The 26,368-nt window shown below is 41.3% G+C and overlaps 1 protein-coding gene across 1 annotated transcript in view; it reads left to right on the forward strand.

Annotated features, from left to right (window-relative positions):
• TNS3 (tensin 3) overlaps nt 1-26,368 on the forward strand; it is a 355,327-nt gene that overhangs the window by 142,325 nt on the left and 186,634 nt on the right. Inside the window, exons 5-6 of the mRNA XM_045003918.1 lie at nt 5,066-5,104; nt 25,352-25,393. Of these exons, the coding sequence (XP_044859853.1) occupies nt 5,066-5,104; nt 25,352-25,393 (81 nt within the window). The remainder of the gene's footprint in view (nt 1-5,065; nt 5,105-25,351; nt 25,394-26,368) is intronic.

A 26,368-nucleotide genomic window follows, 5' to 3' on the forward strand; every position in this document is an offset into this window, starting at 1 on the left:
ATTAACATCTTCCACCTGTTTAATACGCTTGCTCAGTTGGACAGAGAGGATTAGCAAAAGTCAGCAGCAGCCATGATGAAATCTGCAGCGAAAAATATGTGTCTGCATATCACTTAGTCCATAGACTGTCAAACTCAGAGGTCACAGAAAGGCTTCAGGTGGTGAAAGCCAGCGTCCATTTCCTTGGAGTTAGCTTGGGAGAGTTGAGGATGGTGGGCAGGGTGGTCCTGAGATTTTTCAGCTTTAAAGGGGGTTCCTGGTACGGAAAAGTTTGAGAACCACTCTTTCCCAAGCAAAGGCTCAGCTATCCAGGCAAACGCCATTTCCACACTGAGGAAGAAAAAAATATTCTAGAATGGAAGCTTTACAGGAGTTAAGAGACCTGAGTGGGTTTTGTTTGATATAGTCAACTCTGCTTCTTTCTACCTGTGTTGTTCACCATCCAGTGTGCATAGGACTTGGCAACCTCTTCATTTCTGCAGGTTACAATGTTGCATAAATTGAGTCTTGCTTTTTAAAAGATTGTAATGAATACGGCTGTGCAGTGCTGTGGTACACTAGACCGCTTATGGGACTCAGCAGGGCGCCAGCTGTCTCAGGACTCAGAGGCAAATGGTGTAGGTGCTTCAGCTGCGAGGCCCTAGCAGTGCTAGCACAGATAGATCCCAGTGAGCACTAAGTTACATGGCTAAGTGCAAGGGTATTTTACTAGAACTGGCAAAGTAAATGTTCTAGGTATGGAAGCTTCAAGGTGCAACACTTCAGGTGAAACACAGCTGTTCCTAGCATGGCCACTGGGGGCACTCCAGTAGAGAGTTCGGGCTCCTCAGAATGGATCTTAACATTATACAAGAAGATCTGGACGACCTTGAAAACTGGAGAAATGGGATGACATTTAATAGTGCAAAGTGCAGGGTCATGCACTTAGGGACTAGCAACAAGATTTTTTTCTATAAGTTGGGAATGTATCACTTGGAAGTGACAGAGGAGGAGAAAGACCGGGGTGTATTTGTTGATCACAGGATGACTATGAGCTGCCAATGTGATACAGCCATGAAAAAGGTTAATGCAGTCCTAAGATGCATCAGGTGAGGTATTTCCAATAGAGACAGGGAAGTGTTAGTATTATACATGGCACTGGTGAGACCTCATCTGGAATACTGTGTGCAATTCTGGTTTCTCATGTTGAGAAAGATTAATTCAAACTGGAACAGGTGCGGAGAAGGGCTAGTAAGATGATCTGGGGAATGGAAAACCTACCTGATGAGAGGAAACTCAAAGAGCTTGGCTTGTGTAGCCTAACCAAACAAAGGTTGAAGGGAGATATGATTACTCTCTAAATACATCAGAGGGATAAATACCAGGGAGGGAGAGGAATTATTTAAGTTAAGCGTCAATGTTGACACAGGAACAAATGGATATAAACTGGCCATCAACAAGTTTAGGCTTGAAATTAGAGGAAGCTTTCTAACAATCAGAGGAGCGAGGTTCTGGAACAGCCTTCCAAAGGGAGCAGTGGGGCAAAAAATCTAATTGACTTCAGGACTGTACATGGTAAGTTTAAGTAGGGGATGATATGATGAGACTGCCTACGATGGCATGTAGCTGATCTGCAAATGCTAGTAGCAAATATCCCCAATGGCCGGTGATGGGACACTGGATGGGGAGGGCTCTGAATTAATACTTAGAATTCTTTCCCAGGTGTCTGGCTGCTGGGTCTTGCCATAATGCTCAAGGTTCGACTTCCTGACCCCAAATATGATGGTCAGGAATTTTCCTCTGAGTCAGGTTGGCAAAGACCCTTGGGATTTTTGCTTTTTCCTGCAGCATAGAATATGGGTCACTTGGAAGTTTAAATTAGTGTAAATGGTGGATTCTCTGTGACTTGATGCCTTTAAATCATGATTTGATGACTTCAGTAACTCAACCAGAGATTATGGGTCTATTACAGGAGTGGGTGGGCAAAGTTTTGTTACCTGCAGTGTGCAGGAGTTCAGACTAGATGATCATGAATGGTCCCTTCTGGCCTGAAAGTCTGAGAGTCTATTAAAGGCAAATAAGTAACTCACAGATTTCCAGGCCAGGATCAATATATCGTGTGTCTCATTGAGTGCCCCTCTGCATAGTCTCTTTGCTGCTTCAGCAGCAGGGGCGGTGAGTTATATGGGCCTGTGGTGCCCATGCTCCAGGAATATTCAGAGCCTGGGGGCCCGGCTCCACTAATGTTCAGGGCCGGGTCTCTCCCCTGTGCAGCAGTACTTCCTGAGCAGCTCCTGATAGCATGTGGCTCCAGATAGGTGTAAGGTCCCCTGCAGTCTCTGCCTGTATATAATTGTTATTTACAAGGATAACAGACCCAAAAGAAAGGGCTAACACCTGGATGGAACATACTGACCACTCCCCCAGTGACTCTGGTTCTTTGTCTGCAGTAACCTTCTTCTGGTTTCTGTTCTTTTAAGATACTGAACTAGCTGCTGAGTTCTCTTCAGGCTCCTCTATACTGTGTCGCTTGCTGCTTCCTGCATAGACCTGAATCCAGATGTAATGTTTGCTACGCACAGCCTACTCTGCAACTTTTCCTCCCTTGGTAGGGTTCCCACTCTGCATGCAGCTCTTCAGCTTCTTTCCAACCTGCTTCCCTGCTCTGTCCTTCGCTCACCGTGCAGACAAGCCCATGTGGCTCCTACCTCACGATGCAGCTCTTCCATCAGCCCTCCAGCTCCCCTCCTCTGTTCTCAGCTTGTGTCACAGCCTCTGCAGCTCATCTTGCTCAGACCTCACAGGAATCAGGTATACTGTTGTGAAATTATAAACCCAGAATTAAAAGCAGAGCTGTCTGTGTACATTTGTTATTCAGGAAATAATGTAATACTCATCTGCCTCTAGAGCTCTGGCCTGTGCTGTGCCACAAGGATCCATCCTCTCCCCCATTTTGTTCAGCATCTATGAAAGCCACAACAAGAGAGTGTGAAAGTGCATGGACTAAAATGCCAGCGAATGCAGGAATTGGAAGACTGGATCGGAACCGTGTGCCATTTAGTCCAGTATTCTGTTTCCAACAGTAGCTAGCATAAGATGAACCCAGCTCTATATCAGCTCCACATCAGATGCAGGCAACACCATCTCTCACTTATCTAGGGCCTTGGCTGACATCAGAAAGTTGGAGGATGATCAGGAATAATGTGTCGTAGATTCATAGATTCTAGGACTGGACAGGACCTTGAGAGGTCATCGAGTCCAGTCCCCTCCCTCATGGCAGGACCAAATACTGTCTAGACCATCCCGGATAGACATTTATCTAACCTACTCTTAAATATCTCCAGAGATGGAGATTCTACAACCTCCCTAGGCAATTTATTCCAGTGTTTAACCACCCTGACAGTTAGGAACTTTTTCCTAATGTCCAACCTAAACCGCTCTTGCTGCAGTTTAAGCCCATTGCTTCTTGTTCTATCCTTAGAGGCTAAGGTGAACAAGTTTTCTCCCTCCTCCTTATGACACCCTTTTAGATACGTGAAAACTGCTATCATGTCCCCTCTCAGTCTTCTCTTTTTCAAACTAAATAAACACAATTCTTTCAGCCTTCCTTCATAGGTCATGTTCTCAAGACCTTTAATCATTCTTCTTGTTCTTCTCTGGACCCTCTCCAATTTCTCCACATCTTTCTTGAAATGCAGTGCCCAGAAATGGACACAATACTCCAGTTGAGGCCTAACCAGCGCAGAGTAGAGCGGAAGAATGACTTCTTGTGTCTTGCTCACAACACACCTATTAATGCATCCCAGAATCGTGTTTGCTTTTTTTGCAACAGCATCACACTGTTGACTCATATTTAGCTTGTGGTCCACTATAACCTCTAGATCCCTTTCTGACGTACTCCTTCCTAGACAGTCTCTTCCCATTCTGTATGTGTGAAACTGATTGTATCTTCCTTAGTGGAGCACTTTGCATTTGTCTTTGTTAAACTTCATCCTGTTTACCTCAGACCATTTCTCCAATTTGTCCAGATCATTTTGAATTATGACCCTATCCTCCAAAGCAGTTGCAGTCCCTCCCAGCTTGGTATCATCTGCAAACTTAATAAGCGTACTTTCTATGCCAATATCTAAGTCGTTGATGAAGATATTGAACAGAGACGGTCCCAAAACAGACCCCTGCGGAACCCCACTTTTATACCTTTCCAGAAGGATTGGGAACCTTTAATAACTACTACTACTTTAGTAGCCCCATCTAAGTTTTGTTTGCCTAGTTTATTGATAAGAATATCATGCAAGACCGTATTAAATGCCTTACTAAAGTCTAGGTATACCACATCCACCGCTTCTCCCTTATCCACAAGACTCGTTTTCCTATCGAAGAAAGCTATCAGATTGATTTGACATGATTTGTTCTTTACAAATCCATGCTGGCTATTCCCTATCACCTTACCACCTTCTCCAAGTGTTTGCAGATGATTTCCTTAATTACTTGCTCCATTATCTTTCCTGGCACAGAAGTTAAACTAATTGGTCTGTAGTTTCCATAAAGCTTCCTATTTGTGTCCTCTCAAATAGAAGCTTTATGGCATAAGTAATAGAAGTAGCCTTTATATAGCTATAGAAAGCCACTAAAAATTGTTTCTCATGACTGATAGTATAGTCTGATGTGGTCACACTGTTCCTGGTTTTCCATCCATTTTGGTATTTAAATTATTGAACAAGTCTTGTGTAACACATATAGGCCATAGAATCCTTAATCTGAAGTGTTTAAACTTCAGTATAAGTGGAGTTGACGTACCAATTCAGGTCAAGCTGACTTTCTGGTTTTGAACACTGTGGCAGATCCAAACATAGATCTCTTTTCTTTGCAATTAAGGAGAGTTTAATTTGTGTTTCCTGCCTTTGGCTGAGTCTGGCCGTATATGAAAATTTACCTATAAATAAGATTCCTTGTTCTGGGCCTGATTTGGTGAGAACTTTCAACTTGCACTGCATTCAGTTGGATTTGAGGCAACTGAAAAGCTCATGGAATTGGGCCCTCAAAGAGAGAGATATCTTATTTCTTTATTTTATTCTTTTTATTCCAGGTGGTGAAACCCTGCTTCCTGCCAATCAACTACGAACTGGTAAGTGAATCTGACAGTACTGATATCAATCAGGGGAGAGTGCAATTAAAAGACCAGCAGAAGTATTCATACCCACCCACACCTTACAATCATCTACCACTGTCCTGCTGCGTAAGGTTGGGCAAATCACTTCTCACTTCTGTGCTTCAATTTAACCCTCTGTAATGTGCTGATAATGATATTTACCCCTAATTGGGTAAAAAGCATTGTAGAAGTGCTGCTTCATTATTAATTATTATTTCATTATAGTCAAATGGTTAAAGACTGAATTGGTGATTCATTGGGTCAGTTACCAAAGGCATTAATAAAAATTGAGTGAGGACTCTAGATTTGGCCCAATAATTTTATTTATGAGCCAATCCCCTGCTATGGTATTGGGACTCTGCACAACATTGCTATAAAAATCTATAAAAGTATTGCAATAAAAAAGCAGCCCCTTCCTACCTTACATCTATAGCTTACAATATTAGTCTTATTGAACATCTGTCATGATACCCGCCATCATAAGACTATCTTTTAGTTGCTAGAATGCAGAATCTGGATGCTATTTTCTTTTGTATTTTTATGCATAATTGGAAAATTTGAAGGGAAAAAATCCCTTGTTGCTGTGTGTGTTAAAAATGTGAAGTGAATTGGAGTTACTTCTGAACTACCATCTGTATAATGGATTACCAATCACGAGCATCAGTGGGCTAACTGCTCTTGGGGATATAGGTTTACATGAGAAGTCAGTTTCTGTATGTCAGTCTGTGAGAGTGTGGATGTGCTTCTTATCTATTCGTATATTTTGTTCTCCGAGCCTTTCTCAAATTGCTGAGCAAACCTGAAGGGTTGAGAGCCAAAACATGAATACTGTAGCATGCTCCTAAATCTCATACAGGCATAAGATTCAGGGATCCCCAGCTGTGCAGTTGGGAATCAAGAATCTCTCTGAATGCCTGGCTTTCCATTGATTTTTGTGTGTGCCTCATGCAGCAGCAGTTTAACATTTACTAGTGATGGCATGAGGGGCTCTTTAATCCGTGGTGGTACCGCTAAAAGGTGCCATGCCATCTTTAGGAAGTCCATTTCTCTGTAGTCCCTGGCCTAATGTAAGGCCTGTTGAAATCAATAAAAATTCTAAGCACAGTCTTTTGTGTGTCAGATTGATGGGACTTGGAAGAAAGAGACTAAATGTGAGCTGGCGCCCCTTGTTTACACAGTAAAGTGTTAACAGAAGTGATTTTTTTTCCTCCTCATAGTGGGCCTGGCTCATTATGCCATCCCATCTGAGGTGGATGAGATGGCACTGTCATCCGAAACTCTCCTGGTCCAGGCAAATGAGACTAACCGCAGTTTCTTCCATTTGTTCTGGTTCTTAGCAATATTCCTGATCATTTTGGGGTATGTTACCACTGACTTGCAAATTGGGCTTGCTCTACTAGATTCTCCCGATCCATATAGGTACAGGTATGGCCTATATTAACTCATTCTCATCCTTGTTTTCTCTATGAAAGGGTGAGGGTATTGGGAAGCAGGGGACAGAACTCCTTAAGTCTGTTGGTTTGTATGAAATAATTCATTAGGACAAATATTTCGTCAAAGCAAGTCCCTGAAAGGATTTTGGAAATACCCCTCATAATTTATAGTCTCTCTGAACATTAAGGCAAGTGACATACAAGCAGTTACTTCTCTGTTACCTCTCTATATAACTGTCATACCAGCTCAGCCTGCTTCTGTTTCAAGTGGACACAAAAGTGCAGTCTTGGAACAAAGGTAACTGTTACTGGTATTAAGCAGGTAGAAGATTCCGATTTTATTTGGATTAGGGGAGGTGAACACTCAGTGGGATTATTTAGACTGTAGACTCTTCAGGTCAGATACTTTCTTTTAATCTGTACAGCACCCAGCATGATGGGGCCCTAGGTGCTACCATAATACAAATAAGTAACGGACAACTTCTAAGATAATTCTCCAGTTAGTGGTACAAACATGAAACTGAACTCAGTGAAAAATAAAGATAGTTACAACACATACCTTGCAGCACAAGATCTTATCCAGTAATTTAGAAGTGATAAGATCTGCATCTTGCACTTGGAATGGAAAGTGGTGAAGTCTATGATGGTTTTTAGATCCTGCAGGATTTTGCAGCACAATTTCAGACTTTTATAGTTCTGTTTCCTACACAAACAAGTTTTACCAATGCAGTAAACAATTCTGTTTAGGAGGAGCAGAGCTGTCTACTTTATGTACTGATCGCACGCTTTACGTGATTTTTTTTTTAGGAATCCCATTTTCAGAGCACTTGGCAGAGATCCTAAACTTGAGATGTAATGAGTGAAAGGATGTAGTAGCCCATGTTTTGCCAATTTATGATTTGCCACTTAAACACAAACTTATCTGTATTTATTTCAAGATATGCAGTTTTTAGTAACACTATTTACTCCTGGGGGAATTCTGTGCCAAAAAATTAAAAATTCTGGGTACAATATTTTAAAATTCTGCATAATTCTGCAAATGTTGTCAAAATAACACTATATAATCACCCCAGTTTCAATTATTTTGGTAATTTATTTTAAAATACCTATCAGCAACTATGTCTAACAATACAGACACACACACAAAAATTCCCCTTGGGGTAGAGAGTTAAAGAAATCCCTATGACAACCCAGTTCCTGTTTTTCTGACCCCCCTTCTCCACCAGAGTCCAGCTGGGGTTCTGGAAACTCACATCCCTTCTCCCCCCACCCCCCAACAGAGCCCCTACCTGCAGGGGCCCCCAGCACAGACACTCACACCACCTACCCTCCAGACCCCACTCATACCCCAGAGACCAGCTGGGTCCCAGACTAGCACGGAGTTCCCTGCATGCTGCCACCTCCTCCTTCCTTCTTCAGGGCATTCTGGGAACTGCAGCTGCTGGGAACCTGCCTTGTCTTCTATTTGTGAGCTGGGCTCTGCCGGGTCCAGCAGCCCCTAGTGGCAGCCAACATCTCTGCAACCCATTTCGGTGGGGAAAAAAGGAAATTGTGTGTGACCAACATTAATTTCTGCAAAATTCTGCATTGCGGAGTGGCGCAGAATTCCCCCAGGATTAACCATTTGGTTCCCACATAGAGGTAATTAATTCATGGCTATAGTATAAATTATTAAATCCATCTAACCTAACATAGTTGTTGCCAGCATAATCCTCCTGGTGGTTTATACTGAGTACTGAAATTCAATTCTCAGTGGCGTATTGGCTGGTAGATTGTTGAAGCCAATGAAATTTACGTACATTTTGTTTCTTCCGAATGTGGATTTTATTGAGTATTTTCATCTTGAATGTCTGTTTCCAAAGAAGCTCTTTTTCCCCGTTTCTCATAAACCAGGCATCTTGAAGCTTAGCAATGACATCAGGGCCCTCAACTCGCTGCAGCTGTTCAGAGTTTCAGGAGCTGAAATATAAGCCAGCTGTTGTTAGATGTTCACATACTACTTGCTTTACATTGTCATTTCAGTTACTCTGATTTGAAAAGAGAGATTTTACTATAGCTCTTATAATCCAAGTCAAATAATAACTGTTCTTTTATGCGCTTTATTTAATTGGATTAGATTTGACACAGTTGATTTTGCTTACATTTTTTAGAGACATTATATAATGGATGGTAGGAATTAAAATTGATCTTGAGTGGTCTCATTGTATTTATTTGTTTATTTTGAAAATTAAATGTAGTTGAATTTTATAAAAAAAAAGATTTAAAATTAAAAAAGAATCAGAAGGATGCATGGCCATATACATTATGGGTGAGAACCTTGCTCTTATTCTGGCCCATTTATATCGGGGGAAAGGAGCAGAGTAAAGGGACCCTTAAATCCCTAGTTGTAGCCGGGGGAGGATTCCCCAGCATAGGCACTGCCTTCTAAGAACCCCATGGCGATCCCCAGCATATAGACAAGAAGGGGATTAGGAGGCATGTGTTGGGGATGGGTCCACAGCATGTAGCATTGCAGAGGTTCTGTGCAGTGCTGCGACCTACAAGGCAGCCATAATTTAGATAGGCCACCAGCCTCTCCATCCTTGGGAGCAGCTCAGGATTGGGATGGTGCCAAGGTGGCATAAAGCCACCGTAGCTCCCCCTTTCCCTGTGCTGTGAGTTCTGTTCTTCAGTACCTCTTAGAGCCTCTTAGCGCAGCATTTCGCCCAATGCAAGGGTTCTGAACCAGTCTTTGGAGGGCAATTTGGCACACACATATGCAAGGGATCTGAAAATCCTACCTGAGCTGTGCTGGTGCACTGGTACAATCTTATCTGAGTGTAATGTCTCAGTGGTTAAGCTGTTACGTAGAGGTTTTGTTCAGTTGCTTTTAGGAAAGAGCATTGTGATGGGGAGTAATTGGCTTAAAGGTTATGGACAAAGAATATTGATCAGGGATGAAGTGAGAAAAGAATAGAGAGAGAAAGATGCCAATGAAAAGAAAATAAATTAAAAATCAAAATGATACCAAGGAATGAGATGGTCTTCTGTGCTGCCTTTGAGAAGAGCTTGTGTTTACTGTAAAGGGAAATCAAAAGTATAACCAAATGAACCGCTTTGACACAACAGTCAGTGGAATATATATTGAGCTACAGAATTATTGTATGTTCTTGTGTATGTCCAGGTCTAGGAATTGGTATCCTGTCTGACTGTGAAGGTTCTTGGGGTGCCCAGAACTGAAAGTCACCTTTTCCCCCCTGCCTCCAGCAAGAGGGAGACTCGCTGGTGCTTAATTGGGTGCTAGCTCCCTGATACCTCCAGCCTGTTAGCCACCCAAACAATCTCCTTTGGGGTCTGCCAGCCCTTCCTTTGACTTGCAGGTTAACAGTAGGTGTATCTCAGCCCCTGAGCCCCTTTGAAGGTTTCCCACTGTAGTATTCAGCCCCTTATCCACTGAACACCCATAGTAATAGCAGGTCTGCTATTGCCAGGGGTAGTGTACACACCAGCTTGTTTGATTCAGCCTAGGATCCACTTCTTGACCAATACCGTAGCACTGAGTTATATTTATAGTGAAAACAAGCATAAGTTTTATTATCAAAAATTAAGACTGTGAGCAAGGATAGTGGAAACAGGTTACATATAAAACAAAATCATAACATGATTTCTAGAGACTCAACTTAACTTTAACAGGGATAAGCATCTAAGCTAAGTTCTCACCCCAAATGTCCTTTGCAGTGTTTCCAACCAAGGCATAGCTGGGATCCCATTTTCATGAATGTAAACATGCTGTCTGTTTACCTCCTTGGTGCAGAATAACAGGTTTTCTTTTTGTCTTCCCTTTACATTCCCCAAAAGTTCAGAGACAGGGACAGCTCCAGAGACAGGGACAGCTCCAGAGACAGGGCAGCTCTCTGTGGTTTCCTCTCCAGTATCTGGTCTCCCCCTTGGCCAGGGCCGGCTCCAGGCACCGACGGAGGAAACATGTGCCTGGGGCGGCACATGCTAAGGGGCAGCATTCTTGTGATAGCACAGTCTGAGCAGCTTTTTTTTTTGCTTTTTTTTGCTTGGAGCGGCAAAAATGGTAGAGCCAGCCCTACCCTTGGCTTCCCATCCCCCTGTTCACTTCACATGTCAGTGGAGCTTCCATAGAACTAGCTTACAATGCTTAATCTGCATGTGAACGGAGATAGGTGAATTTTTCTGGCAGAAAACTGTTTATCAACTTTGCCTTAATACAGACTATAAAAACACATTTCCAGTATATGTACACAATTCCTTGCATAGTTTCGGTACATACATTTTACAACACTATTCATAACCAGTTTGACACGGCTTTCATTTAAAACCTCATATGATATTCTTTATGAATAAATATTATGAAAGTGGTGTGCTAGGTGTAGTGAGTTTTTCAGGCCTGTTAGGAGTTGCTGTTACAGAACAGTGAACCATATGCCAGCTGGCACGAAAGGGCGTCTGGGTCACACTGGTCATTAATAGCCATCTTGTCAGCTTGCTTGAAGGAAATCTTAGAAGCTTCAGAAGGAAGTTACTGAACAGCTGATGAACACTGAGGGTGGAATTTAGACTCCAGTGGTGTCCATATCACTCTGAATTAAGAAAGCATTTATGTTCAGGTGGGGTTAGTTTGATATATGGGTTACCTGCTCAGAGGAGATGTACAGGGCTATTCTGGAGTTTAGAGCAAAGTTGATTCTGTCTAGGAATTCATTTCAGAATGGGGTTATTACCATTCCATAGCACAGCTCCTTCCCATGTACATCAGCGAGCCTCAGCCACAAATAGAGATGATGCTTGGGGGCAGGGGGCATGCAGGGTCACATGCCCCCTCCCCCAGATTTGCTGCTTGGCTACTGAGCATGTTCACATGCACTGAGCGTGCTCAGTAACACTGCTGAATCCAGCTGACCTCACTCTGCCCCGCCACTATCGCCAGGCACTGGTCATCTCTGGCTGTGAGGGCTCTCTCTAGCTGACATCAGTGTCCAGAAAGTCTTGTTCTCAGAAGAAAGGGGAGTATCTATGTACACTGTATAAATCCATCCATCAGCAAGGGACAGTGGGCTCAGTTAGGATCTCCCCTCTGCCCCGCCTATAAGTGACAGCATAGCCCCTTAGCACTTTCCCAACCATCCTACCCTCTAAGAGAAGTTCTCTTTCCTCTGCCCTGGCCCTGCACAGTGTGGTAAAGGATCTTTGATGCCTGTAGCTTGTCTGAGCTTCTAGAGGGAGAAGAGGGCGCTCAGGGAGCTTTTGGCATGAGCCACTTGCCATCTCAAGGGGCTCTGAGCGTGTCCTGAGCACAGAGCTGCTCTCTGCTCCCTTGACCCAGCCCAGACATCCCCAGAATAGGTCAGTCTGGTCTGGAGCCCAAATACATGGGTGTACTGCCTAATATGGCCTGTAGTGCAACAGAAAAGAAAGGGAAATTTTGGCCCTGAAACATTCTGTGGTTTTACTTGAAGCTCCAAGGATTGTTCAGTTCACCCATTGCTAAGAAAATAAAGAAATCAAATGAATGATTTTATTTCCAGATCACTTCTGGATTCTAGGAGGTATTTTAAAATAATCAAAGATGCACTGAGAACGTTAATTTTCATCCTCCCCCTGCAGTGGTTCTGTTGTCCTTTGCTAACAGCTTGCCAGGGTACTGTAGCTTTAAAAAAAAAATCAAAACTTGATACCTCTGAGGCCCCTCAGACATCCTGTTGCATGTCTTGCATTAACTAAATGTGACTTAAAGCTTGAACCTTGAGGCGCACATCCGCTCACATCTTAAAATGACTCCATCAGTTAAATGGGCTCTATCACTGTTTGGCTTGTCAGGTTTAAGGCACAGTTAACCAGTGATGTTTACCAGGAAAATCGTGACTTGACTTTTGCACCCTTCATCTTTTTTTCAGCTAGTTGCCAAAACATTCTACATACCTTGCAGTGTTGCCATTTTGACATCACTGTAATAAATAGCTGTTGTAACAGTGGAAGCTGAGAGTGCACTGACCCAGCTATGCATGCTTTATTATAACCTATCCACAGACGGAACTTTATTTTTTGTATGGAAGTTAACTCTTTTGGTGCCTTCTCTTTCTGTTTTCTCCCGATTTTCTCACTTAAGTAGTTCTTTATCTGTGCTGCCAGTTTGGCCATCTTTGAAGGGTGGCACCTTCAAATTTCAGGCTTACTTACCAAAATAATCGCCCCCATTTGGACGGTGAACAGAACCTGGGCTCTGGTCTCATCCCAAAAGGATTGGGGAAGTAAGCGGGAAAGAATGGGACAGAGAAAGGAAAGGAGAAGGCACGGAACATGAAAGATAAAAATAATTGGGGGAGAAGAGCCATATGAGAACAGAAAATGTCTTGAAGAGAGACAGAGAGAGAGAAACTAAAGTGAAACATTTAAAAACGGTGACAAAACCAGCTCAAGTTACTCTGAGTGAAAACCTGTTCTGATATAGGAGTTAAAATAGAGACTAGGAAGGGGAAAAAAAGAAAGGGGGAGAAACCCAAGGGAGAATTTTATTTTGTGTCTATGGCTTAAGGGAAGCTTGCCTGTTTCTACCAAGAACTTCTTAACTCAGCTTTCCATGTGGTTATGTGACTATTTGCCTCCCAAAACTGTTGACTGATTGCCGATCACCTGCATTTCCCCTTTTTGAACAGCTATGACTGTCAGGCTTTTTATCCTCATTCCATGTAATTTACTTTAAATTATCTCTTCCCATGAAAAATACAGAAGCATTCCCACATTCCGATAGACTTCAGTCTGTCCATTTTTAATACGACCCTGAAACAGATTTTCTTTGTACGTTTTGACTGAAGCACTATTTGTTGTATGGTGATAGCCTCAGATTACAGCTAAAGTTTTGGCCTCTCCGATTTCATTCTAAGTGGGATCTGAGTACTGGAAGATGTGGGATCATTAACTTTCTTTAATCGGGTGTGACCTTCAAATCCTCTGGAGTATGATGATAGTGACCAAGCTGCACTTAAAACTGAAAATGAGCAGCTATTCATCTCTGCCAGATGTGATGCTGGATTCCAGCTGAAATCAGTAAATATGTCACTGGAAAATTGTATCAAATTCTTTTGATTGAACTGAATTTGAAGCAGCTATGGCTTGTTTGTTCCTTCAATGCTATAGTTGTTTTCTTTTTCTTTTTCTTTTTTTCTGTAAGAGAATTTTAGAGCCATGAAAAACCTAGGCACAGAGAAGTAAAGAGCGGTCTAACTAACCATATTGTTGATAGGGAAGTATTGTATTCCAACCCCCTTCCAGGTACTAGGCTCAGTGCCCTTGTAAGTGGCCATAACCCTCATAGGACAGTTGAAACTCCATGTGTTTGCACTTGCAGGTTCATTCTGATTCTTTTGTTTCCTCCATTTCCACCCTCAAAAAAATTGAGGGGTTCCACTACTTGAGTTTGTGGATTCCCTGAGATGATCACAGATTTTAGGTAATCCATTAGAGGCAGAGGGCATCCATGCAAAGGTACCTTACTTCTGCACAGGTACCCAGCCTTTGTCTTCTTGTTCTGCAAGACAGCACCAGTCTCTCCAGAGCCATGTTGCCAAGGAGTCCCTCAACATGTTGCTGACCCTGGAATGCCTTACCAGGAGAGGGTCTACAGCATGGAAAGGGAAACAGCAGTAATGTTGCTGCGTTCTGTGGTTTGATTGAAGGGTTTGGGGAGTGGGAATGGAGATGAGGATATCTGACAGAGTTTAGATTTGCCTCTCCAGTGCCTACCTTGTCATCATCAATTCCCTACTGCCAAAACTTCCATGGAAGGCTTTCTTTGGTGTTCGGAGTGCATGTCACAGAGGGGTCATATTCCCCTTTGATGTAGCTCCAAGCATGGGGCTCACTGTATTTTATCTGAGGTGGTAACATTTTTGTGTTTATTGATCAGTATTATTATGTCGTTGACTATTGTAAGTGTGGAAGTGAATGTGATCCAGACTATCTCACACATACATAAAAGTCAACATAGAAAAACAAATTGAGCAATATAAAGATGTGATGAGCAGAAAACCAGACATACTAGATGTTCAAATTAAATGACACAGTTAAAGTGTGGTCGCTCTTTTGGGATGCACATATCTACATACAGTAGTTATGAATTAAGGAGGGAACAGAGATAGCAGTACTTTTGACTTGATCATTTAACCTTTCTCTAACAATCTTTCCCCCCCCCCCAGATTTCCCATTTCTGTATGTGGAACTATTTCAGTAAGGCATTTGATACAGTTCCACATGGGGAATTATTAGCTAAATTGGAAAAGATGGGGATCAATATGAAAATTGAAAAGTAGATAAGGAATTGGTTAAAGGGAGACTACAACGGGTCATACTGAAAGGTAAATTGTCAGGCTGGAGGGAGGTTACTACTGGAGTTCCTCAGAGATCGGTTTTGGGACCAATCTTATTTAATCTTTTTATTACTGACCTTGGCACAAGAAGTGGGAATGTGCTAATAAAGTTTGCGGATGACACAAAGCTGGGAGGTATTGCCTATACAGAGAAGGACTGGGATATCATATAAGAAGACCTGGATGACCTTGTAAACTGGAGTAACAGTAATAGGATGAAATTTAATAGTGAAAAGTGCAAGGTCATGCATTTAGGGATTAATAACAAGAATTTTAGTTATAAATTGGAGACACATCAGTTGGAAGTAACAGAGGAGGAGAAGGATCTCGGAGTATTGATTGATCGCAGGATGACTATGAGCCTATGAAAAAAGCTAATGCGGTCTTGGGATGCATCAGATGAGGTATTTCCAGTAGAGATAAGGAGGTATTAGTACCATTATACAAGGCACTGGTGAGACCTCATCTGGAATACTGTATGCAGTTCTGGTCTCCCATGTTTAAGAAGGATGAATTCAAACTGGAACAGGTTCAGAGAAGGGCTACTAGGATGATCTGAGGAACAGAAAACCTGTCATATGAAAGGAGACTCAAAGAGCTTGGCGTGTTTAGCCTAACCAAAAGAAGGCTGAGGGAAGATATGATTGCTCTCTATAAATATATCAGAGGAATAAATACCAGGGAGAGAGAGGAATTATTTAAACTCAGTACTAATGTGGACACAAGAACAAATGGCTATAAACTGGCCATCAGGAAGTTTTGACTTGAAATTAGACAAAGGTTTCCAACCATTAGAGGAGTGAAGTTCTGGAACAGCCTTCCAAGGGGAGTAGTGGGGGCAAAAGACATATCTGGCTTCAAGACTAAGCTTGATAAATTTATGGAGGGGATGGTATAATGGGATAGCCTAATCTGAGCAATTAATTCGTCTTTGACTACTAGCGGTAAATATGCCCAATGGCCTGTGATGGGATGTTAGATGGGATGGGATATGAGTTACTACAGAGAATTATTTCCTGGGTGTCTGGCTGGTGAGTCTTGCCCACATGCTCAGGGTTTAGCTGATCGCCATATTTGGGGTCAGGAAGGAATTTTCCTCCAGGGCAGATTGGCAGAAGCCCTGAGGGTTTTTCACCTTCCTCTGCAGTGTGGAGCACTGGTCACTTGCTGGAAGATTCTCCGCACTTTGAAGTCTTTAAACCATGATTTGAGGACTTCAATGGCTCAGACACAGGTTTGATACAGGAGTGAGTGGGTGAGATTCTGTGGCCTGCATTGTGCAGGAGGTCAGACTAGATGATCATAATGGTCCCTTCTGACCTTAAAGTCTATGAGTCTAATTTGGCTTTTTTTCTCCCCTATCTGAAACCACACTCTTTGTACATTACAATGATGTGTGTTTAATAAATGTAATGCCACACCCCAGGTACGTTGTTGGGAGCAGGCATTGAACTCTTGATCTAAAAACATGAGATTCTACTACCTGAGCTAAAAGAGCTCTTCAGTCTCTTAGCCTGAAGCCACTCTTAAATTTCTGTTGGTCTATAAATAAAAACCCAATAAGATTTCAGTGTATTGCCTTTGAAAGATGTCATACAGTCTATATCCACTAGAGACATGTATTACCTTGGCCACCAGAGGGAGTCAATATTGTTCCATGAAAGCTATAGAAATATATGGAGAATTGCAAAGAGAATTTAATAAAAAAATGAAAGGTAGCAGCTATAAAGTCCCATGTGTTCATGTCCTAATGCATCCTATTCAAGATTCCAGTGTGCATCCAAAATGCAATGAAAATCAGACTCAGTATGTGTGCTTTGTTCTTCAACAACTATAACAACAAAAAAGGAATTTTCCTACACTTCAGTTAAAGTGTCTGCACAAAAATTACATCTAAAAAAAGTTTTTGTATTTGATATTGGCATGTCCTAATGCATCCTATTCAAGATTCCAGTGTGCATCCAAAATGCAATGAAAATCAGACTCAGTATGTGTGCTTTGTTCTTCAACAACTATAACAACAAAAAAGGAATTTTCCTACACTTCAGTTAAAGTGTCTGCAAAAAAAAACCTAAATCCAGCAATATGATGCATTCATTAGACACAAAGAGTCCTGTGGCACCTTATAGACTAACAGATGTATTGGAGCATGAGCTTTCGTGGGTGAATATCCACTTCGTCAGATGCATGTAGTGGAAATTTCCAGAGGCAGGTATAAATATGCAGGCAAGAATCAGTCTAGAGATAACGAGGTTAGTTCAATCAGGGAGGATGAGGCCCTCTTCTAGCAGTTGAGGTGAGAATACCAAGGGAGAAGAAACTGCTTTTGTAGTTGGCTAGCCATTCACAGTCTTTGTTAAAGATTGTGTCACTAGACACAGTGCATGTCCTCCCCCCTTTCCGTTTTCATGGTAACATTTGGGGTGTGAAGCATTTTTATGCATGGAACAATAACTTGTTTCAGACTGTTTAGTGGCATTCATATTCTTTTGCCACAGGAAACTTTCATGTACATTTGCCTTTAATGGGCATGCAAATAGAGTTACATGCTCTCTGGTTTGCTGTCCATGAACCATTCAGAATGAAAAGAAGCATGTGTGATCCAGGCAAAATTCTTCATTCTGCTTTTACAGCATATTCTCCAATCAGTCCATGTGCAGAGGTTCCCTTTCTGGCAATGACAGTTCTGTGTACAGAACTGCAACATCGATTGGAGGATTTAGCTTTTTAAGCATATTTTTTGCCCTCCTTTTAAAGTACTTTCAAATGAGTACAGCATCTGAAGTATGGGGAGGAAAAGCTGTCTCAGTTTCCCAATAAAGTCTATAAAATATACATCAGCCATACTCTGTGTTGTGGCTTTTTTTTTAACTTCAGCAAAATATACTCTCATAGATACTCAGTAAATACAGAGTTAAACATTACAGTGCCGAGGAGGGCTGCTACTTGTCTTTCAATAAATAAAACCAACCTCTGTAGCATTAATTTTGGAGGCAAGTTTTGTTCTAGTCTAAATTTGTTTAATAAACATTGGTGTTTGTTAGCAAAACATTTCCTAACCTTCTACTTGGGGGAGCTAAGAATGGATTAATATTTTAACTTCAGATTAAATATTGACTAGCTAGGCTCAGCGATGACTCCTTTATTGTATAACTGGTGGCTTTGTTTTACTCGGTGTTATCATAAAATGATTCCCTCAATCAATGCCACCTTATTCCACTTTCTCTGCCCTCAGTCAGTGTCTTGATAGCGGTCACATGCTGATTTAACTTGTCAGACTTTTTTTTTTCAGCAAGCCCAGGGATAGCTCAGTGGTTTGAGTATTGGCCAGCTAAATCCAGGGTTGTGAGTTCAATCCCTAAGGGGACCATTTAGAGATCTGGGGCAAAAATCAGTAATTGGTCTTGTTAGTGAAGGCAGGGGGCTGGACTCAATGAAGGTCCCTTCCAGTTCTAGGAGATAGGTAGATCTCCAATTATTCTTTTTTTTTTTAACCTTGGGTAGGATCTCTAGTTGACTTCTCTACACTTATAAATCTTGATTTGTCCTTCTGGCTAGTTTCTAAGGAGACGATTGCATACAAATAAACTTTACTAACATGGAGTGTGTACGTGAGGGGGGAGAGTTGGACTAGTGGGTCTGCTTTAACTGTCTTTGCTCCAGTTCATCACATGCTGATCAGACAAAGATTGAATCTCATGTTCATTTCCTGAAAAGGATCGTAGTATTAAAAGTTACGGTTAACCATGTAGTGATGGAGAATGCTGTATTTCCCTGACTCTCCAGGTGTCTTTAAAGCAGTAGTCAAATAAAAGGAAATGCAAAGTTAATCCTATTGATCATCTAAATATTAACAAAGGTGAGGGAACTTTCTATTTGTTCAAATGAACAAAGAGGACAGGAGATCTCCTACTATATTCACTTGAAAGTGGATGCGCATTCCTTGGTCTTATCTTCTCTTTTGTTGTAATTTTTTGTGTCTTTGATTGTGGTTAAGTCAACTTGAGCCATTCTTTTGATTTCATTAGCCAGTTTCCTTTAGGACTGGAACTTTTTTTTTTGTTGGTCTTTTCTAAGCATTGTTGACAGGAAGCAACAGATGGCTTTTTTAATAGGGAGTTGAAATGTTACTCTTGAACAAGTCTCTGCCTTGTAAACGTTTCTGTTCATCCCACACTTCACATAACAAAGCTCTGCTTAATCTTGTACTGAATATGAATCTAACCATCCTTTGAATCTACTTTGTACAGGAAAAAAGTGATGGATTGGGTTTGCTGCTCCTGAAATGCTATTATTGGTGATGAGCATGTCACGGGTGCACATGAATACAGATAATGCATTATAGGAAGAATGTACAAATATTGTACTTTTGGTGTGTGTGATTACAAGGATTAAGTTAGAGTGAACTAAGATCACTTTGTTCCTGAGTGAGAGCAAACATATGGGGGTTTAACATGCTTTAATTTATGTGCGTTGACTTGACACCTTTAGTTTGCCTTAACTCGCCTGAGTGTCTTGTGTAGATAAGCCCTTGGTGTCTCTGTGCCTCAGTTCCCCAACTGTAAAACGGGGGTAACAGCACATCCCTACCTCACGAATATATTAAAGATTTTGAGGTATTCACATATTATGGTGATGGAGGCCATATAAATACCTGGGGTATATAAAAATAATCTGAACTAATTGGATTGCATTGAGCAAATTCTGGATCCCTTTTGTGCAATTCCTCTACCCATCACCTAATTCTATCCTCTAAGTTTCTAACAACTTCCCTCCCTCCCTTGAATTCTTAGTAGATCTGACTGAAAATATTCCATCAAAACCATTTTTTTATGGAACATGATGTATTTTTATTTTTTAATTCTGAGTTTTTATTTGAATATCTTAATTTTTCTAAAGACCAACCAAAACTCCCCAAATATTCAGTCAAATATGGTTAAACATTTTTGGTTTTAGAGAAAAATGGGAAGGTTTTAGGTTTTGGTTTCATTTTTTTTGTAGAAAAAATGAAAAAAACTAACATGAATTTTTTTGAAAAAAAAATAATTCCCATCTCCCCTACATTTCCCACAAAGAAACTGGCATTTTTCTGCCATCTCTTCTTGTTAGGCTTCCTCCCCCATCCACAAACACCCATCAGCTCACCTCAAACTTCTGGTTTGCTCCTGAAAATCCTTCACTAACATCCTCTTTTCACACACCACCTTCCTTGCTTCAGCCTTCTGGTTCAGTTCACGTCTCCATGTTCTGGCTTCTGCAGACATGATCATAGCTACTTATCCTTATGACAACCCTTCTTTTCCTTGACCTCCTCTTAGACTGTAGATAAGGTGGCTTCCCCTTAAGGAGGACTACTGATCCCGTGGCCAAGGGATTCATATCTGACAAGGTCTCTGTCTCAGGGCTGGCCACTAATGCCTCATTCTTTTCAAGTCTGGGGCTTCCACGTGGACAACTCCAGAATTTGACTGTTTGCATATGAGACGTGACTGGAATAATATTAGGGTCAGCAGAGAGATTCAGAAGCACTGGCAGAAGAAAGCTCCTCATGACAGGTTTAGCAATGCTAGTGAGGTCTAAGACAGGAGTCAGAGTGTGAGAGGAGGTGATGAAAGTCTGGTGTCTGAAGGTGGGGGAATTGCATCAAAGAGAAACTATGGGAAAAGCACCAAGGCTTGGTGCTATTGTGGGCATTGAGAAGGAGTGAACTGAGACCCAAATCAAAACCTAACCCTGCTGTTCACCCACCCAATGGCAAACCTGAACTCCCGCTGTGAGGCCCTCAGCATGCCCCTGTTGTCTGCACAACTGGATCTGGCCAGAACCTATTTACTATCTGAGAAGTAACCTATTTAATATTCTTAGAAAGGACAACACTGGCATATATTTGAGATGTCAAATTAGCTATTCACTGAGACATTTGTATTACCCTATCGAGGTACTGAATTGTTTAGTTCTATAAATGTGAGTGGCCTATTACAGCAAGAGGGGCAATTCTCTTTTAACATCTGATAGTAGCCAGAACTGTCATTATCTACTGCATAAAGCTTAAGGCCAAAATTTTCAAAAGTGAATAGCGATTTTAGAGGCCTTGCTTTTGGGTGTGAATTTTAAGACTAAGGGGACTGATTTTCAGATGCTCAGAATTTCTTAAGGTATCTAAAGTTGGGCATCCAAAATCATTAGCTCTTTTTGAAAATCTTGGGTTAAATTCCTAGGGTGAAATCCTAGCTCTGTTGAAGTCAATGGCAAAACTCCCGTTGATTTTAATGGAGCCAAGCTATCCCCTTTGTCTGTCTGTGTGAAGCAGGTCTCTCTAATTTGCATGATGTTGATGACTACTGGATGACAGATACCAAAGTCTGATTGCTACCACTTGAAGCTAACAGTGGCAATGCATCTCCTTTCCTCTCATTCTTCTCTGAGCCTTATATCTGGCTCTGTTCTGCTAATTATCTTCCCCATTGCTCTCTCCAGTGCTACATTGTCTCTTTACCCTTGTTCCTCTGTTCTTGTCACTCTGTCCTCTATTTGCTGTCCCTTATATTCCATTGCCTCGCTCTTCATCACTTCCTCTATTGTTACTAAGGTCTCTCTTCCACCACTCTGGTTCCCACGGTCGCCTTTTCCGTCTCACATCCTGCAGTCCTTTCTCTACTCTCTCCCCATTAAACCAGGAGGCTAGAGGGAATGATTCTGATGCTGCCATCTGAAGCAGATAGTCCAGGAAGTTGCTCACACCCTTTGTTGGCTTCTCTGCTCCCTCTCTGCAATGCAACGCACAGAGAGAGAGGGAGAGAGAGAGAGAGAGAGAGAGAGAGCGCAATGAGTAAGGATGCTCAAAAGCTGGCTGCTCAAAAGCTTAGAAGCAGACAAAACATTAAAAATCCCCTCTGACAGTTGGCTCGGAAGCCATGAATGTCATGCTCACTATGTGGGAGCACTGGCCAAACAGCAAGGCCTTCCCATGAACTGTCAGACATTTGGCAAGTCTGACTTTTGGCCTTGTTTCACATACGACAACACACACACACACACACAAAGACATCTTCTTTATTATGAGAGGGTCAGTACTGACTTTGGTATGGGTATCATTCTAGTGATGGGAAGAGCAAAACAGATGGTGGAATTCCCCAAACACTTGACTAGTGGCATATGTCATGTAAATACAAAACTGTAAAGATGAGATCTGGAAAAAAAAAGTGTGAGCACAAAAATTGCATATTCACATTCCTAAAACCTTGACGTGTGCCTGTTTATCTCTGCAGATCAACATACATTTCCATCTCCCTACTGTCTCTTTCTGAATGAGCATTTTTGCTAGGGTATACATCAACAGATATGGTTAAGGTTGCTGTATGTCTCTTTTCTAAATGTCCTTTTTCATTTGCTTATAAGGACATCAAACTTCCATAATTGCTGCATGGTGTCCAGTGCTGAATTATTAATGGCATGATGGCTGCAAGTAGATTTCTTTGACACATAAGTCTGTGCTGGCATGTTTCCAGAGTAAGAGAATCTCGGACAAATAGTGCCCAATCATTTTTCAACACATTATCTAAAGGAACAGATTCCATGACACGGTCTGACCCTTTGGAACTGAGCTGGGAGCACAAAGATGCTGTAAACAATCCAGAGCACTCCCCAGCTGGGGATTCCTCCAGAGTTTGGTAGCTGGCACAGCTGGCTCTCCCTGCTCCTGGAGGATCCAACACAGAGATCATGCAAGGGGTGTTCTGGAGAAACTCGGGTGTGGCCAGAGGGCTACTGCACCATTCTCAGCTAGTATATGGTCTGTAGGGGACCATAGGCAGACAGCATACATTAGGACATGCTTAGTTTACGAGAGAAGACCTTGATTTTAGTTTCATGTTTCTAAGGAAGAATTGTAAAAAAATAGAATTTTAAAACCAATGAAAAGACACCCTTGCTGTTACAGCTGCCCTGCCCCGCCTATCTCCTGTATATAAAAAGCTTCTGTCGCTGCTGTTGTGCATCAGTTCCTATTCATATTAGCCACCATTATGCTGAAAGTGGAGGGGCAGGGGGCTTTTAGGCATTTATACAGAGAACTATTTCCGCATGAATTTTCAGTACAATGACTGCTCTGTTAGGGATTTAATTTTTTAATACTAATTCAGATAATTATTTAATCATAATGATTCTGGTTATCCTCGTTGTTACCAGTGTATCAAAGTGTTCCTTGTTAATTTTTATCGAGCTGTGAGAGGGGTTATGGCTTAGTGCAGGATGTATGTGCTGTCAAATTCTATGCAGGCACATTAAGTGGGTACTGCTAATAAGTGTATTTTACGTACTTCAGGCATTAAACTGCATTTGAAGTTGAGATAAAATCTGAACTTCCAGCAGGATAATATTTCCTCTTTCCTGAAGATGGTAGAAACTCTGCTTCTAATGAGAGAAGACTCTGATCTCCGGTGACTGCCCAGCAAACAGAACAGAAAATAATAAAACTGCACCTTCCAGGTCACAGCTGCTCTCATTTGCCAATCCGTGGAGTCAGATTTGCAATTCTCTCACATTCTGATTCTCTTATGACTTGGTCGAGTGGCACAAGTTCCTGGTCATGCGAGTATATTGGAGCAGTTCTAATCTCTCTTGGGCAGTGGCTGGTACTCCTAGCCTTGTGCAAACATTGTGTTCGTGTGTTTACATTTTGCAAAGTCTTTATAGTTAACATTGATCAAGTTGCAAACTTGTTCAAAGCCTTGAAGTTGCAGGTTAAACTCACCCCAGTCAGCAAGGTGATTCAACAGAAGGAATCACATTTTCTTTTTCTTCTTACTGTGCCTGTGCCATTTTAAACTGGGCTGAGTGTTTTCCCAGCATCAGGAACTGGTCTTCAGTGGAGATGTGCTTGAGCAATGAAACCACCTTTTTTCTTGGAGAGCTCTTTTCAGATTAAGTAAGTGTCTCAAGACTGAATTATCTTTACTCAACACTGAGTTAGTGCATGGCTCAGTGTCCGCAAGTGCTATGACGGTGAGAAGAAGGGTTGTGCTGTCTACTTTCATCTCCTCATTCCCTGTCCCTTTAGTCTGTACTTTAATTGGAGAGGATAAAACTGAACTTGCAATTGGATATTTTATTGTTTTGCATTTCTTGTCCTAAGGTCTTGTGTAGTGTTGCTGAGTGCTGTTTAATAGCTGCCATATTTTACCCCAGATGTGACAGCATTTCAGTGATGGATGAAGTGATCCCTATTCTGTATAGCATTTGCATATCAGGTTTACAGTTTAGAAAGTGATTTTGGATCCCTTAGGACAGAAGGCACAGATGAATATAAACTATGATTATAACACTCTTATTACAAAAGCAAAATATCTACCTTCACCTTTTCTTTGAGCTCTTCTCTGCCAGATGTCTAAAATTGACTTTGCAGATTTTACGCAGAATCCAGCCTTTCCAGGGTTTAAAGCTTGACTGCTGTTTTATGCATGATGGGCTCTTTGTACATAGGCATTATTAGTTTAGTTTAAAAGTTGGTAAATTTCTCTCTCTAATATGTGAAGGCTGCTTGGCTCTAGTAATTCTGCTGTGTGTTTAGCAAAATAAAATGTTTCTGCTGCCATCCTATTGTAACCTCATATTGCAAAGTCGTTAAACGATGTATCTTCTCACCTGAGAGGCCAAATTCTGCCCTGAATGCAATCCTTTGCAAACACATTGTAGTCATTGGGTCTGATCACCACTACATTACCCTAGTTGCAGACTAGTGTAACTCTATTGATTATTACAGTGGCATAAGTCTGGAGTAATGCGTGTAGTCAGTCAAGCCCACTGAGTCAAGGCAGAATTTTGTACATGTTGATTAATAGGCTAGCTTTAATTTTTATTTAAAAAAAAAGAATAAAAATGTTGCTAATTGAGTTTATTTCTAAACTAAAATAGATATGAATCTCTACATTTTCAAAGCTGTGTGTGGGATTTAGCACCACGAACACCTAAAGGGTAACACCTAACTTCCCTCCTTAGTACGCACGTATAAATGTGTTTTGCATCTGGTAGCAAAGAATGAGAAGGTGAAAGGGTAAAATGGGAGTTGCACAGCTAAATCACGCATACCATAATGGAAATTCACTCTTTGACATTGTTATTCTGTCTACAACATGTTAGTCCTCTCTTATTGTACAAGTAACTGTATGCCAGAACTTTGGAATACGAGAGCCCCTGTAGTTAGTAGAACTCAGAAGCTCGCACAATGTAAGATTAATTTCCATTTGTGTGTCTGTCTCAGTGACATTTGCTTGTTGATAACACTGCAGATCATTTCTGTGCCTGAATGATTTATTTTGTTCGGTGGGAGAGGTATGAGGGAAGCTTTTTTTAAACATGAATTTTAAAAAATATTGGAAAAGATTAAATTGATTTTAATCATTTATTTTTATTCTTAACAGCCTGATAACTCTGAGACCTTTATGAGTCATGTAACCAGAACTGTAAGTAATCCATTTTGATTAGTCTTTTTGATTTGCTTAACTTGATTCATATTTCAGTCTGTGGTTGCACATTTTTATTACATCTTCACAGAACTATTACTGCTAGTTGTTCTTCAAAGCACAGGCAATTAGCATATTTAAGGAAAGCAGGTTTGGGTTAAGATAACTGGTGGTAATGCCAAAGGGGTTTTTTTGCAGTTTTTCCAGGAACTTTTGCAGTGGACTTGGGCCTTTCTTGCCTTCTATCACACAAAAGCTTTCCAGGGAAGAGAAGAAAAAACACACATGCTCACATTTTTATTCTGAAAAGGAAATCAAAGATCCTATGGCACTTTTTCAGGAGTAAGAGTGCTTTTTAATCCTTGAGTTCTTGGCAATGCACAATTCATATCTTTATCTCTTTATATATATCTGTGGTTGGCAAAGTATCTTGGGATAAAAGTGCTATATACATGAAAGATATCGTGGGCATCAAATAAGATGTATGCATATTACTCATGAAGACTTGTGATTGTTTTGTACTGAAGCACTCTTTCAGCTTTGGTTCAAGTGCAGTTAGAAGATGAGGAGATGCTGCTCTTTGGTAAATGCTGTGGAAAAATATGTGAACTGAATAATATTGTATGTATCAATACTTGCAAACCTTGTAAGTGCACCCTCCTTCCCCATTTATCCTTTAGCATGAGTCCAGGTTCAGATGTAATAACTAAACCTGGAGTACTAAGGAAAACGTACCCAACACAAATTGGGTCAGAATTGGAGGCCATTTTAACCCCTTTTTGCTTTGTCTTTCAATGAGACAATGAAGTGAGCTAGCATCTTTAAAGGGTTTCACTTTGTGTTGTCTAAGAGCATTGATAAGAATTCTAGGTATAGCAATTATTGGAACACTAAGAAGCAGCTAAATTATCCGGTGACAAGACATTTCAGTGAATTAAAATATTTAATTTTCCTCCCAGACTTCCCCCCTCCCCC

The sequence above is a fragment of the Mauremys mutica genome, chromosome 2 (assembly GCF_020497125.1).
Source record: "Mauremys mutica isolate MM-2020 ecotype Southern chromosome 2, ASM2049712v1, whole genome shotgun sequence".
In the NCBI taxonomy this organism is placed as follows: domain Eukaryota; kingdom Metazoa; phylum Chordata; order Testudines; family Geoemydidae; genus Mauremys; species Mauremys mutica.